This window comes from Tursiops truncatus, chromosome 1, assembly GCF_011762595.2.
Source record: "Tursiops truncatus isolate mTurTru1 chromosome 1, mTurTru1.mat.Y, whole genome shotgun sequence".
NCBI lineage: Eukaryota > Metazoa > Chordata > Mammalia > Artiodactyla > Delphinidae > Tursiops > Tursiops truncatus.
The window spans coordinates 57,258,572-57,274,000 of record NC_047034.1 but is presented as its reverse complement, the minus strand read 5'-3'; the positions used below and the strand labels follow the sequence as shown (position 1 = coordinate 57,274,000).

At 39.1% G+C, this 15,429-nt stretch overlaps 1 protein-coding gene across 12 annotated transcripts in view; it reads left to right on the top strand.

Annotated features, from left to right (window-relative positions):
* The window catches only part of DNM3 (dynamin 3), a 570,492-nt gene that overhangs the window by 206,182 nt on the left and 348,881 nt on the right, over positions 1-15,429 (top strand). For all 12 annotated transcript variants that reach the window (XM_073804407.1, XM_073804410.1, XM_073804428.1 and 9 more), the window contains exons 8-10: positions 8,695-8,830; positions 11,366-11,433; positions 14,957-15,095. In XM_073804407.1, coding sequence (XP_073660508.1) covers positions 8,695-8,830; positions 11,366-11,433; positions 14,957-15,095 — 343 coding nt within the window. The remainder of the gene's footprint in view (positions 1-8,694; positions 8,831-11,365; positions 11,434-14,956; positions 15,096-15,429) is intronic.

The window sequence follows — 15,429 nt, the reverse complement described above, 5'->3', positions numbered from 1 at the left end:
AGCTCATGAAGTATGAGGGGGCTCAGCTGGAGCAGTTGGAACACTAGGTGATTGTAATGTCACAGGAGTTGTGGCTCATTTGACTATTATATATAAGGTTTTATTGCTTAAATTTAATTCTTAATTTAAGTATTTTAAAATACCATTTTATGGTTGCAGCTAAATGGGCGAATGCATTTAATACACAGATATTTAAAATATATATTTTATTATTATTTAAAAATTATTATTATTATTTTCTACTTGGGGGTATGTATTCAAAAGAATTGAAAGCAAAGGCTTGTACAAGTATTTGTACATTCATAGGAGCATTATTCACAATAGCCAAAGATGGAAACAACACAAATGTTCACTGATGTATGAATGGATAAACAAAACATGAGGGGTTTTTTTGTATATACATTCAATGGAATATGCTTCAGCCCTAAAAATGAAGGAAATTCTGACACATGCTACAACGTGATGAACCTTAAAGATATTATGCTGAGTGAAATAAGCCAGACACAAAAGGACAAACACTGTATGATTCCATTCATATGAGGTACCTAGAAGAGTCAAATTCATAGAGACAGAAAGTAGAATGGTGGTTGCCAGGGGTAGGGGGAGAGGAGAATGGGGAGTTATTTTATTTTATTTTTTTTTGCTGTACGTGGGCCTCTCACTGCTGTGCCCTCTCCCGTTGAGGAGCACAGGCTCCGGACGCACAGGCTCAGCAGCCATGGCTCACGGGCCCAGCTGCTCCGCGGCATGTGGGATCTTCCCGGACCGGGGCATGAACCTGTGTCCCCTGCATCGGCAGGCGGACTCTCAACCACTGCGCCACCAGGGAAGCCCGGAGTTATTTTTTAATAGATACCAAATCTCACTTTAGGAAGGTGAAAAAGTTCTGGAGATGGATGGTGGTGATAGTTTCACAACAATGTGAATGTACCTAATGCCACTGAAATATACACCTACAAATAATAAAAATGGTAAATGTTATGTATGTTTTACAAAAACAAACAAACCAAAAATCCCTCCAAAGCAGAAACCTGATCTTCTCAATCCTCTCCTTAGGATCTTTTAATGATTTCTGTTTACAGTTAGCATGGGCTGCAAGGCCCTGCATGACCTGGCTGGTGTTTACTTTGCCAACCTCATTTTGGGAAGGAAGAAAGGGAGGTAGGGAGGGATAAAGGGAGGAATCAGAGCTGAGATTCAATCCAGGTCTCATGACTCTCAATGATATAGTCTGTCTACTGTAATTACCTGCCTCCTATATTTGTAAGTTAAACTTTATCAGCTAATTAACACCTTGGATCAAATAATTTAGCAATTGTTTTCCAATGTGATACCTTGCTGAGAATCCAGTCCTTACCTACATAATATGATAACTTTTTCATGAAGAAAGATATCCTGAGCAGGTAGCACTGGAAAATAAAAGCAGAGTGGGGAACTGCAGTCAGTTCTGATTTGTTCTAACTGGGGAAGCAGGGAAAGCTTTACAGAGGAAGGGCTGTTAGAACTCAGCAAAGCTTTAAGAAGAAGTAGAATTTCCATGGGTAAAGGATGGTAAAAAGGACACTGAAGGCAGAGGACAGCCAGAGCAAAGACAAGGAAAAATGCATGAGTGGAGAATGCCTGGGAACAGTCAGGTGGATGGAAGGGTGGAGCAGTTGTAGTGTAGACTGGAGGGGTGGGAGATGAAGCTGGGGAGGCACTTCAGGACCTAAAAGGGAGAAGGGAACTCAAAGCCATGATAAAGAAACTGAACTTTAAAAAGAAAAGGAGAGTGAGTCACTGCAGTGTAGAATCAGAGCCAAGGAACCCCAGGAGTTTTTGGTGGAGAGAAAGGGAAAGGGCAATGTCATGGGCCAAGTACCTGCACCTGAGCGTGTGGGGACTTAGGATGGGGAAAGCAGAAAGATGGGGAAGAAAGAGGAAGGTCTCTTCCGGATCTATGCTCAGACAGGGAAATTAAGAGGAGGGGACCAGAGACAGGCGCTAGACAATTGTGGTACTGTTTGATGAACTCTAAAGAGTGTAGTTGGCACAGGAAACTATATTAAATATCTTGTGATAAACCATAATAGAAAAGAATATGAAAAAGAATGTGTATATATGTATAACTGAATCACTTTGCTGTACAGCAGAAATTAACACAACATTGTAACTCAACTATACTTCAATAGAATAATTTTTTTAAAAAGAGTGTAGTTCAAACCTGGAATCAAGAGACCTTAATGAAAAAAGTAACAGAGGTGGGTGGATCCTAGAGGGTTTTTTGTTGTTGTTGTTTGTTGTTGTTTTAGAAATTTCACGTAATGTCTGAAACATTTATATTAACATATTTCCATACAAATAACCCAAAGAAAGTTTAGTATTAGTTGTTCTGTTTGTTTGTTTGCTTTGTTTGTTTATACTGCAGGTTCTTATTAGTCATCAATTTTATACACATCAGTGTGTACATGTCAATCCCAATCGCCCAATTCAGCACACCACCATCCCCACCCCACTGCGGTTTCCCCCTTTGGTGTCCATACATTTGTTCTCTACATCTGTGTCTCAACTCCTACCCTGCAAACCGGTTCATCTGTACCATTTTTCTAGGTTCCACATACATGCATTAATATATAATATTTGTTTTTCTCTTTCTGACTTACTTCACTCTGTATGACAGTCTCTAGATCCATCCACGTCTCAACAAATGACTCAGTTTTGTTCCTTTTTATGTCTGAGTAATACTCCACTGTATATATGTACCACAACATCCTTATCCATTCATCTGTCGATGGGCATTTAGGTTGCTTCCACGACCCAGCTATTGTAAATAGTGCTGTAATGAACATTGGGGTGCATGTGTCTTTTTGAATTATGGTTTTCTCTGGGTATATGCCCAGTAGTGGGATTGCTGGGTCATATGGTAATCCTATTTTTAGATTTTTAAGGAACCTCCATACTGTTCTCCATAGTGGCTGTATCCATTTACATTCCCACCAACAGTGCAAGAGGGTTCCCTTTTCTCCACACCCTCTCCAGCATTTGTTGTTTGTAGATTTTCTGATGATGCCCATCCTAACTGGTGTGAGGTGATACCTCATTGTAGTTTTGATTTGCATTTCTCTAATAATTAGTGATGTTGAGCAGCTTTTCATGTGCCTTTTGGCCATCTGTATGTCTTCTTTGGAGAAATGTCTATTTAGGTCTTCTGCCCATTTTTGGATTAGGATTTTTTTTTTTTTAATATTGAGCTGCATGAGCTGTTTATATATTTTGGAGATTAACCCTTTGTCTGTTGATTCGTTTGCGAATATTTTCTCCCATTCTGAGGGTTGTCTTTTCGTCTTGTTTATGGTTTCCTTTGCTGTGCAAAAGCTTTGAAGTTTCATTAGGTCCCATTTGTTTATTTTTGTTTTTATTTCCATTACTCTAAGAGGTGGATCAAAAAAGATCTTGCTATGATTTACGTCAAAGAGTGTTCTTCCTATGTTTTCCTCAAACATTTTTATAGTGTCTGGACTTAAATTTAGGTCTCGAATCCATTTTGAGTTTATTTTTGTGTATGGTGTTAGGGAGTGTTCTAATTTCATTCTTTTATATGTAGCTGTCCAGTTTTCCCAGCACCACTTATTGAAGAGACTGTCTTTTCTCCATTATATATCTTTGCCTCCTTTGTCATAGATTAGTTGACCATAGGTGTGTGGGTATATCTCTGGGCTTTCTATCCTGTTCCATTGATCTATGTTTCTGTTTTTGTGCCAGTACCATATTGTCTTGATTACTGTAGCTTTGTAGTATAGTTTGAAGTCAGGGAGCCTGATTCCTCCAGCTCCGTTTTTTCCCCTCAAGACTGCTTGTGCTATTTGGGGTCTTTTGTGTCTCCATACAAATTTTGAGATGATTTGTTCTAGTTCTGTAAAAAATGCCATTGGTAATTTGATAGGGATTGCATTGAATCTGTAGATTGCTTTGGGTAGTATAGTCATTTTCATAATATTGATTCTTCCAATCCAAGAACATTGTATATCTCTCCATCTGTTGGTATCATGTTTAATTTCTTTCAGCAGTGTCTTATAATTTTCTGCATACAGGTCTTTTGTCTCCCTAAGTAGGTTTATTCCTAAGTATTTTATTCATTTTGTTGCAACGGTAAATGGGAGTGTTTCCATAATTTCTTTTTCAGATTTTTCATCATTAGTGTATAGGAATGCAAGAGACTTCTGTGCATTAATTTTGTATCCTGCAACTTTACCAAATTCATTGATTAGCTCTAGTAGTTTTCTGGTGGCATTTTTAGGATTCTCTATATATAGTATCATGTCATCTGCAAACAGTGAGAGTTTTACTTTTTCTTTTCCAATTTGTATTCCTTTTATTTCTTTTCTGGTTGCCGTGGCTAGGACTTCCAAAACTATGTTGAATAATGGTGGTGAGAGTGGACATCCTTGTCTCTTTCCTGATCTTAGAAGAAATGAGAAATGCTTTCATTTTTCACCACTGAGAATGATGTTTCCTGTGGGTTTGTCATATGTGGCCTTTATTATATTGAGGTAGGTTCCCTCTATGCCCACTTTCTGGAGAGTTTTTATCATAAATGGGTGTTGAATTTCGTCAAAAGCTTTTTCTGCATCTATTGAGATGATCATATGGTTTTTATTCTTCTATTTGTTAATATGGTGTATCACATTGATTGATTTGTGTATATTGAAGAATCATTGTATTCCTGGGATAAATCCCACTTGATCATGGTGTATGATCCTTTCCATGTGCTGTTGTATTCTGCTTGCTAGTATTTTGTTGAGGATTGTTTTTTTTTTTTGCGGTATGGGGGCCTCTCACTGTTGAAGCCTCTCCCATTGCGGAGCACAGGCTCTGGACGCGCAGGCTCAGTGGCCATGGCTCACGGGCCTAGCCACTCCGCAGCATGTGGGATCTTCCCGGACCGGGGCACGAACCTGTGTCCCCTGCATCGCCAGGCGGACTCTCAACCACTGCACCACCAGGGAAGCCCTTGTTGAGGATTTTTGCATCTATATTCATTAGTGATATTGGTCTGTAATTTTCTTTTTTTGTAGTATCTTTGTCCTGTTTTGGTGTCAGGGTGATGGTGGCCTCAGAGAATGAGTTTGGGAGTGTTCCTTCCTCTTCTGTATTTTGGAAGAGTTTGGGAAGGTTGGGTGTTAGCTCTTCTCAAAATGTTTGATAGAATTTACCTGTGAAGCCATCTGGTCCTGGACTTCCGTTTGTTGGAAAATTTTTAATCACAGTTTCAATTTCATTGCTTGTGATTGGTCTGTTCATATTTTCTGTTTCTTCTTGGAAGTCTTGGAAGGTTATACCTTTCTAAGAATTTGTCCATTTCTTCCAGGTTGTCCATTTTATTGGCATAGAGTTGCTTGTAGTATTCTCTTAGGATGCTTTGTATTTCTGTGGTGTCTGTTGTAACTTCTCCTTTTTCATTTCTAATTTTATTGATCTGAGTACTCTCCCTCTTTTTCTAGATGAGTCTGGTTAATGGTTTCTCAATTTTGTCTATCTTCTCAAAGAACCAGCCTTTAGTTTTATTGATCTTTGCTATTGTTTTCTTTATTTCTATTTCATGTATTTCTGCTCTGATGTTTATGATTTGATTCCTTCTGCTAACTTTAGGTTTTGTTTGTTCTTCTTTCTGTAGTTCCTTTAGGTGTAAGTTTAGATTGTATACTGGAGATTTTTCTTGTTTCTTGAGGTAGGCTTGTATAGCTATAAACTTCCCTCTTAGAACTGCTTTTGCTTCATCCCATAGGTTTTGGATTGTCGTGTTTTCATTGTCATTTGTCTCTAGGTAGTTTTTGATTTCCTCTTTGATTTCTTCAGTGATCTCTTTGTTATTTAGTAATGTATTCTTTAGCCTCCATGTGCTTGTGTTTTTTACGTATTTTTCCCTGTAATTCATTTCTAATCTCATAGTGTTGTGGTCAGAAGAGATGCTTGATATGATTTCAGTTTTCTTAAATTTACTGAGGATTGATTTGTGACGTAAGACATGATCTATCCTGGAGAACGTCCCATGCGCACTTGAGAAAAAAGTGTAATCTGCTGTTTTTGGATGGAATGTCCTATAAATACAAATGAATCTATCTGGTCTATTTTGTCATTTAAATCTTGTGTTTCCTTATTAATTTTATGTCTGGATGATCTGTCCATTGGTGTAAGTGAGGTGTTAAAGTCCCCCACTATTATTGTGTTAGTGTTGATTTCCTCTTTTATAGCTGTTAGCAGTTGCCTTATGTATTGAGATGCTCCTATGTTGGGGGCATATATATTTATAATTGTTATATCTTCTTCTTGGATTGATCCCTTGATCATTATGTAGTGTCCTTCCTTGTCTCTTGTAACATTCTTTATTATAAAGTCTATGTTATCTGATATGAGTATAGCTACTCCAGCTTTCTTTTGATTTCCATTTGCATAGAATATCTTTTTCCATCCCTTCACTTACAGTCTGTATGTGTCCCTAGGTCTGAAGTGAGTCTCTTGTAGACAGCATATATATGGATCTTGTTTTTGTATCCATTCAGCAAGCCTGTATGTTTTCGGTGGAGCATTTAATCCATTCACGTTTAAGGTAATTATCCATATGTATGTTCCTATGACCATTTTCTTAATTGTTTTGGTTTGTTTTTGTAGATCCTTTTCTTCTGTTATATTTCCCACTTAGAGAAGTTCCATTAGCATTTGTTGTAAAGCCGGTTTGGTGGTGCTGAATTCTCTTAGCCTTTGCTTGTCTGTAAAGCTTTTGATTTCCCCATCGAATCTGAGTGAGATCCTTGCCGGGTAGAGTAATCTTGGTTGTACGTTCTTCCTTTTCATCACTTTAAGTATATCATGCCACTCCCTTCTGGCTTGTAGAGTTTCTGCTGAGAAATCAACTGTTAACCTTACAGGAGTTCCCTTGTATGTTATTTGTCATTTTTTCCCTTGCTGCTTCCAATAATTTTTCTTTGTCTTTAATTTTTGTCAATTTGATTACTATGTGTCTCAGTGTGTTTCTCCTTTGGTTTATCCTGTATGGGACTCGCTGCGCTTCCTGGACTTGTGTGGCTATTTCCTTTCCCACGTTAGGGAAGTTTTTGACTGTAATCTCTTCACATATTTTCTTGGGTCCTTCCTCTCTCTGTTCTCCTTCTGGGATCCCTATAATGTGAATGTTGTTGCATTTAATGTTGTCTCAGAGGTCTCTTAGTCTGTCTTCATTTCTTTTCATCCTTTTTTCTTTATTCTGTTTCACAGCAGTGAGTTCCACCATTCTCTCTTCCAGGTCACTTATCCATTCTTCTGCCTCAGTTAGTCTCTATTGATTCCTTCTAGTGTATTTTTCATTTCAGTTATTGTATTGTTCATCTCTGTTTGTTTGTTCTTTCATTCTTCTAGGTCTTTATTAAACATTTCTTGCATCTTCTCGATCTTTGCCTCCATTCTTTCTCCGAGGTCCTGGATCATCTTCACTATCATTATTCTGAATTCTTTTTATGGAAGGTTGCCTATCTCCACTTCATTTAGTTGTTTTTCTGTGGTTTTATCTTGTTCCTTCCTCTGGTACATAGCCCTCTGCCTTTTCATCTTGTCTATCTTTCTGTGAATGTGGTTTTTGTTCCACAGGCTGCAGGACTGTAGTTCTTCTTGCTTCTCCTCTCTGCCCTCTGGTGGATGAGTCTATCTAAGAGACTTGATGGGAGGGACTGGTGGTGGGTAGAGCTGGCTGTTGCTCTGGTGGGCAGAGCTCAGTAAAACTTTAATCCACTTGTCTGCTGATGGGTGGGGCTGGGTTTCCTCCCTGTTAGTTGTTTGGCCTGAGGCAACCCAACACTGGAGCCTACCTGGGCTCCTTGGTGGGGCTAATGACAGACTCTGGGAGGGCTCACACCAAGGAGTCCTTCCGAGAACTTCTGCTGCCAGTGTTCTTGTCCCCACAGTGAGCCACTGCCACCCCCCACCTCTGCAGGAGACCCCTCCAACATTAGCAGGTAGGTCTGGTTCAGTCTTCCCTGGGGTCAGTGCTCCTTCCCCTGGGCCCCGATGTGCACAGTACTTTGTGTTTGCCCTCCAAGAGTGGAGTCTCTGTTTCCCCCAGTCCTGTCAAAGTCCTGCAATCAATTCCCACTAGGCTTCAAAGTCTGATTCTCTAGGAATTCCTCCTCCTGTTGCCGGACCCCCAGGTTGGGAAGCCTGACTTGGGGCTCAGAACCTTCACTCCAGTGGGTGGACTTCTGTGATATAAATGTTCTCCAGTCTGTGAGTCATCCACCCAGCCATTATGGGATTTGATTTTACTGTGATTGCGCCCCTCCTACCGTCTCCTTGTGGCTTTTCCTTGTCTTTGGTTGGTGGGGTATGTTTTCAGCTGAGTTCCAGTGTCTTCCTGTCGATGATTGTCCAGCAGCTAGTTGTGATTCTGGTGTTCTCGCAAGAGGGAGTGAGAGCACATCCTTCTACTCCGCCATCTTGGTTCCTTACTTTTAAAATATATATTTTAAATTAAATGTCTGAAATAAATCTTAGTAACGTGTATTTCATGTAGTTACATTTTGAGTAATGAATAGAGTGCAATGTTAATTCTGCCAGTAGGTGCCGCTAAGAACACCAGGAAAAGAATTGCTAACCATAGCAAATTAAAATGAAAAATGCGAAACCCTGTAACTTTAACTTGAATTTATTTCTCTTTCACAATTATAGGATGGTTCAGCAATTCGCTGTGGACTTTGAGAAGAGAATTGAAGGGTCAGGGGATCAAGTAGATACCCTGGAGCTCTCAGGGGGTGCTAAAATCAATCGTATTTTCCATGAACGTTTTCCTTTTGAGATAGTAAAGGTTTGTACCAAATGTTATTTTTCCTTTTGTTTCATTTCATTTCTGTATTCTGTTCTACATAACTTTTCATCAAATGTTATATGAGTGGTAAGTGGTTTTCTTTAAACAAAGGCTCCATACTCAGATAATGAGATTTAGGAGAGAAGTTATTTTCTTACTGATGGTTCTGATTTTATTTAATGGGATCTAATGATATTTCAATAATTCAACAATGACTAATTGGTTTATTTGTTGTCTAGTTAATTTAAAAATATTTCTTGAGTACCTACTGTGTACCAGTGGTCTACATGCCAGGGATCAAGACAGAGATACTGTCTGGTGGGAAAAGACAGAAAATTAACAAATAAAAAAGGAAAAAAGTATCAAGTATTATTATGTAATATAATATGAGAGAAAGGGGAGTTGCATAAGCCACTTTTTTTTTGGTCAAGCATAAGAGCTAACATTTATTTAAAATTTTTTTATGGAATATCAATTTATTGGATTATATAAGATGAAAAAAATTAAAGACTAATAATCAGAAACTGTTCACATAAGAACGTAATTAAAAAAGTAGAATATAAGTGTAAGCACATTGGAATTAACATTTTGTGAAAAATACAAATGATAAAACTTGGTAGATAACTCAGGCACTACCAGGAAACCGTAGTTCCCCATTGGCTAAGCCAGTTTTGATGGAATATTCAGACAAGGTCTCTCTGACTACGGGGCCTTTAAAGCATGACCTGAATGGCATGAAGAGGCTACCTGTAAGTATCTGGAAGAAGAAGGTTGTTCAAGGCAGGAAGCCAAGGACAAAGCCCTAGAACAAGCACCTGTATAGCAGGTGAGGAACAGCTGAGGCTGGGGTAGAGCTGATGAATGGGTCGGGGGGAAGAAAATGAATTCAGAGGAAGGAAGTGCCCAGTTTACACAGGGCTTTCTGTGTTGCTGTGAAGTGTTTACATTTAACAATGGAAAGTTAAGGGAGAGTTTTAAGGACTTGGCTGGTGATTTTAAAAGAACACTGTGTGGGTTGGATTGTTAAGGGGCAAGAGTGGACTGAGGGAGACAAGGTGAGTTAAACAGTAGGGCCAGAGCAGGGGTGGATCCATTTTCTGTGGGGCCTGAAGCCTATACAATTTTGGGGAACCCTTGAAGGAGAAGAATACAAAATTATAAACACAGACACATGTCTTGGAAGGAGCTTATGCAAGGGAGAAGTCTTGAAACTTAAACTTCTTTAGCTTTATAGTAAAAATGCCTCAGAAGAGAGGCTTGAGAGAAGTGGATGGATTTGTGATTTGGGAGGTAGAGTCAATGGGGGTTGGATTGATATGGGAGATGCAAAAAAGAGAAGATTCAAGATGACTCCCAAGGTTTTGGCTGGCACAATTGAGAAAGTGTTAGTGCCCATCAGATGAGGGGAACTGAGGGAAAGTTCAGTGTGGAAGTATGAATCAAGAGTTTTGTTTTGGTTATGTTCAGTTTGAAATGCCCAATAGGCAGCTAGGTAGTTTTAGGGACTATTTTACTTGCCTCACATACAGAGGCGGGTGCTTATTTCTTGATGTGGGAGGCAGATGGGTAAATAGACAATTTCATTAAAATGTGCTAGGTAAAGTGACAAACTTCACCACAGGGTGCTATGGAAACAAGGCCCACGGACATGAATCCCAGCCTGACTGTGTAAAGGAGCCTGGCTTCTGAGCTGACTTAAGAAGGATGAGCAGCTAGTTAAGCAGGAAGAGGTGGGATTAGTAGAGGGAGAGGTTGTTCCAGACAGAAAGGGAGGAATGGTAAAGGCTGAGCTGTGGAACTAAAGCAGTTCATTGCTCTATGGTATAAAGTGTGAGGGGGAAAATGGACAGATAATGAGGCTGGAGAGGCCAAATCTCAAAAGTTAGGGGCTGAATCAAATGTTCTCTTGATGTCCCTTCCAGGTCTAAGCTCTATGACACTTTGATCCTACTTCCAAGTAAATTTAAGATACCTAGAACTTATGGGAAATTTTTACAGTTTTCTATCCTGTGTTTACAGTATTTACAATATTTACAGTATTCTATCCTGTGTTGGATTGGCAAAATATTATTAATTTCCTCTTTTAAAGAGGCTTTGAACTCAGGTGGTTAAAATGGCCAGGGAGAAAAGACAGCCATTGTTAATCTCAGCACAGCTGGACTGCTATTGTACATCAGGTGACACTCTTATTTATGCATTCATATATGAATACATTTACTATATTCAGCAAAAGAATGAAGAATTATATATTCAAATGAATAGCCAGATTTATGTCCAGAAGTCATCCTTTATGCACAGCACTCCTTATCTATAATAGAGTTAAAATCCGCTACACTAAAACTCCCAGAAATCCCTAATGTTCTGTGTGTGTTGCCTTGAACTTTATATAAACAGATGTTTTGACCATCTGGGTTTAGGTTAGGAAAGACATGAGTCTTTATTAATAATGGAGTCAAGTTATTCTCATTTTTTAATATTCAACGATATTATTATTCAAAGGAATTGTCATAACTGTGGCTCATTTTGCATCTGCAGATGGAGTTCAATGAGAAAGAACTGCGAAGAGAAATAAGCTATGCAATCAAAAACATACATGGTATCAGGCAAGTGCTTCACATTTTCCTTGTCTTCAGTTCAAGCTACTAAAAAAAGTTAATGTTTATGAATGGCTAGTGAAGTAGCCTTTTCATCATCTGAGCAGAGTAGAATATAGAGGTGGGAGTAAGAAATAGGAAATCCTCGTTTGGATTCAATGGTAATTTCTAGTATTGGCATACTGTCTGTTTACAATTTAAAAAACAAAAACCCTTTCTGCCCTCACAGCACTGTGCTCTGAACAATCAGGGATTTACTGATGAACAAGACCTTGTTCTTCAGGGCTCTGTATTTCAGGGACAGAGGCCAGACTTGCTCATAAGTGATCATTACTTACACAGAGACCAAATAGATTAATTTTGGCTGGATTTATGGAGCAAGATTGGGAAAGATTAATGAAGGTGGTTGCTTTAGAGTCACACCTTGCCTGTTTTGAGAACAAGAATGATTTCAGCAAGCAAAGGTGTCTGTGTGGATACATGTGCTTGTGTGTGTGTGTGTGTGTCTGTTTGTGTGTGTATGGGGTAGGTGGCAATGCAATGAGGTGTGAGAGGAGGGAGATTGTTGAGGCTGGAGGAGAAAACAGGGGGCTTAAAGTGGAGGGAGTAATGTGAGCAAAGGCATGGAGGTGGCAAAAGGCAGCACGTATTCGTGGAGCAGGAAGCCATACATTTGGACTGGAGTTAGGAATGTAGACAGGAGAGCGGAGGGACATGAGGCTGGGAGGAGAACTTGTACCTGAATTCCCCCTTGTATGAAGTGGGATTATTTTCATTTACTTTCATTACAGAAATAAATGATAAAAAAATAAATGAATTGATAAAAATAATTGATTAAAAAATGGATTTAAAACACACATTTCTTGAGTTCATGTATAGAGGGCTAAATACAATGTAATGGAGCATATGTTAAATTGAGGCATCCTGAATTCAAGGTAAGAAAACAGGTTGCCTACTTCATGATCATCTTACATGAAGGAGGGATCCCCAGTCCATTGGCCGGTTGTATCTCAGCTTTTGCAATAGGGCCAACTTTAGACTATTTTGGAAACAGAGGCTGAGAGAGCAAAACTTGACCCTGAGTGTGCATGTGATGGGTAATTTTCCAAAGGAGTTATGACATTTGAAGTATCTATCCTTACAAAATTTAGAAAATCTCCTCTACAAGTCTCAAATAGTATGGGCAAATATGAATTCACAAAGTGAAAAGGAGGCAACATCTATAACCACATCCAATGTTTTTTTCTTAACCTTCAACAGGGTTTCTAGTTCCCTATTAATTCTATTCCCTGTCCGTCAAATCCAGAATACATTTGGTACAGAAACTATGTCTTGCTCTTTAGCTGGGCAGAGCTAGTATGTGAACATACAGATCTGATAAATGCAGTGGAACCAAATTATGTTTTGTGGGGGGGGTGGGTCATAAAGTATTTTACTTAATCAAATACAGTAGTTTTACTTGGCTTTTAAAACTCCTTACCAGTTACATTTTCGTTGAATGTAACTGCAAAAGCTCAGTAATTCAGGATTGTAGATTTCTGATTTACATGCATACCAACAGAAGAGACTGGTTGTTACTATTATTCTGGAGTTCATTTGCCTATAAGATGATAAGAAGTGCACAATGTCCTGAGTATAAGACATATTAATGGTGTGATTATTTATGCCCTTAAATACACTTAATTTGAAGAGTTTTGTTCCCAACTGATTCTGTTAGATATTTGAATAATAGAAAGCATCTTTGCCCACTGGGGACCCACCTTATGGTCCTTCTTCATTCTGCTAACACTGAGTGTCAATGATGAGCAAGGGATCCCTCCTTGTGGGGAAAACAAAGATAAAGACAATAACGACTCTCCCTACCAGTGTAGTAACAGGACTAAAATATGTGCTCAGACTACTGTAGTGCAAAGTAGGATGCTGGGATTCAGAGAAGGAAGACCTAGTCAGCGGCAGGACTGGAGGAGGCGAGCTGTAGGAAGTGGTTATTTTTGATCTGGTCTTTGAAGCACAGGTGGGATTTGGACAGGCTGAAATTGTGGGAAAGGTGAAATGAACATCATACATGAAGGAAAAGACATAAAATATTAGTATGAATATGTTTGTGGAAAGGCAAATGGTCTGGTTTGGCTGAAACATAGCATGCATGAAAGGAAGGAGGAAAATAACCTCAAAGGAAGATTAGGGACAGACGGGGGAAAATTTTTAACGTCGGACTAAACAACGTGGATTTTATTCTGTATCCAAAGTGGAGAAATTACAATTACAATATAATATGATTACTACAGTACAATTAGAAATGGAGGTGGGCACAGGGTGCTAAGTAAATAAGAAGGGACATAGAATAAGGCTGCTAAAATGGAAGTGTTAAAGAAATCTCCCAGGGCTTCCCTGGTGGCGCAGTGGTTGAGAGTCCGCCTGCCGATGCAGGGGACATGGGTTCGTGCCCGGGTTCGGGAAGATCCCATGTGCTGCGGAGCGACTGGGCCCGTGAGCCATGGCCGCTGAGCCTGCGCATCCGGAGCCTGTGCTCAGCAACGGGAGAGGCCACAACAGTGAGAGGCCCGTGTACTGCAAAAAAAAAAAAAAAAAGAGGGAATTCTCCCAAAAGAGGTACCATAAGACTGAGTGTTTCAGGAAGAGAAGGTAACCAAATAAGGGGGAGGGAGGAGGGTCTAGGATGGGGAGGATCAACCACCAACATCTGGAGCCTGCACGTCTTTGGGCGTGGCATATGTCAGGGCTCAGGATCCCTCTTATTGTAGCTTTTCTCCATTGACCTTTTGTTTAAATATGAGTAATCATTTTTTACTTTTTTATGAAACATGCACACATGCATACACATACCTGCTTTCCTGAGCTTCTGTACAGCATGAGAAAAGCATTGTTATGACATCAATTTGAATTAATTCCATCCAAATGAAAAGATACTTGCTACTTTGGTTATTGTTTGTCATTTTTGTAAATTCACAATTTAGGCATTCTGGGCTCTAAGCTAGTTCCACTTAACTGCCTTCCTTTTCCTTCAGCACCCCAGGACCTCAAACTGGGAACCACTGAGCTCACTATAATACAGCTCTCCTGGAAATAATATGTTGTGTAGTCCAGGAATGCTACTATTTCAGTGTTCAGAAAGTGAAGATAATTTTCTACTCCATGAAGGAGAAGAGAGGATTGCTTTTGGAATACTTTAGAAATAGAAATGTAAATTTAGGACACCATTTCTGTTGTAGCATTCCTTTGTATTGCTGTGAACCAGTGAGTTGAGACAAATGACAGTTAAATATTGAGGGTCACATTATGAGCCTTGAAAACATTTTGGGAACTGTTTTTAGGTAATGTTAATCATCTATAGAATGTATTAAGGATATTATTACAAATGATACTGTGGATAGAATAAATCACTATGTAACTTTTAAACTAGGCTTTTTGCATGCTTCAAGTAGCATGTCAATTAAAACATTTTTAAAAAGAGTATTGCATATCATTCAATTTAAAATATCTAATGTGCTGCTTTCTTTCTTATGTTCAGGACAGGGTTGTTTACTCCAGACATGGCATTCGAAGCAATAGTCAAAAAACAAATTGTAAAGCTGAAAGGGCCTTCCTTGAAGAGTGTAGATCTGGTAATACAAGAATTAATCAACACTGTCAAGAAGTGTACCAAAAAAGTAAGTTTGAATTACGTAACTTTGCAACCAGTAACTACTTGGTTTACCCATCTTTCCTACCCTGCTACATACCTCTCTTTCCCTGACTCTCCACTTTGTCATAGAAGGTTGTGTGTTTGCTCAAGGGGAAGGATTGTGAAAAGTACTGAATGGGAATTGCTTTCATGATATATGGGCATATTGACTTCTATCACCCCATTCCAAATAGGGTTGTTGTCTTAATCAGGTAAACATCACTTTAGAACAATTAAGTGAATGCCCTAAACCAATTTTTCCTGTGATGCATGGATGGAAGTAATTGTTAGGGGAAAGGAATCAGTGATATTGTTTGTAA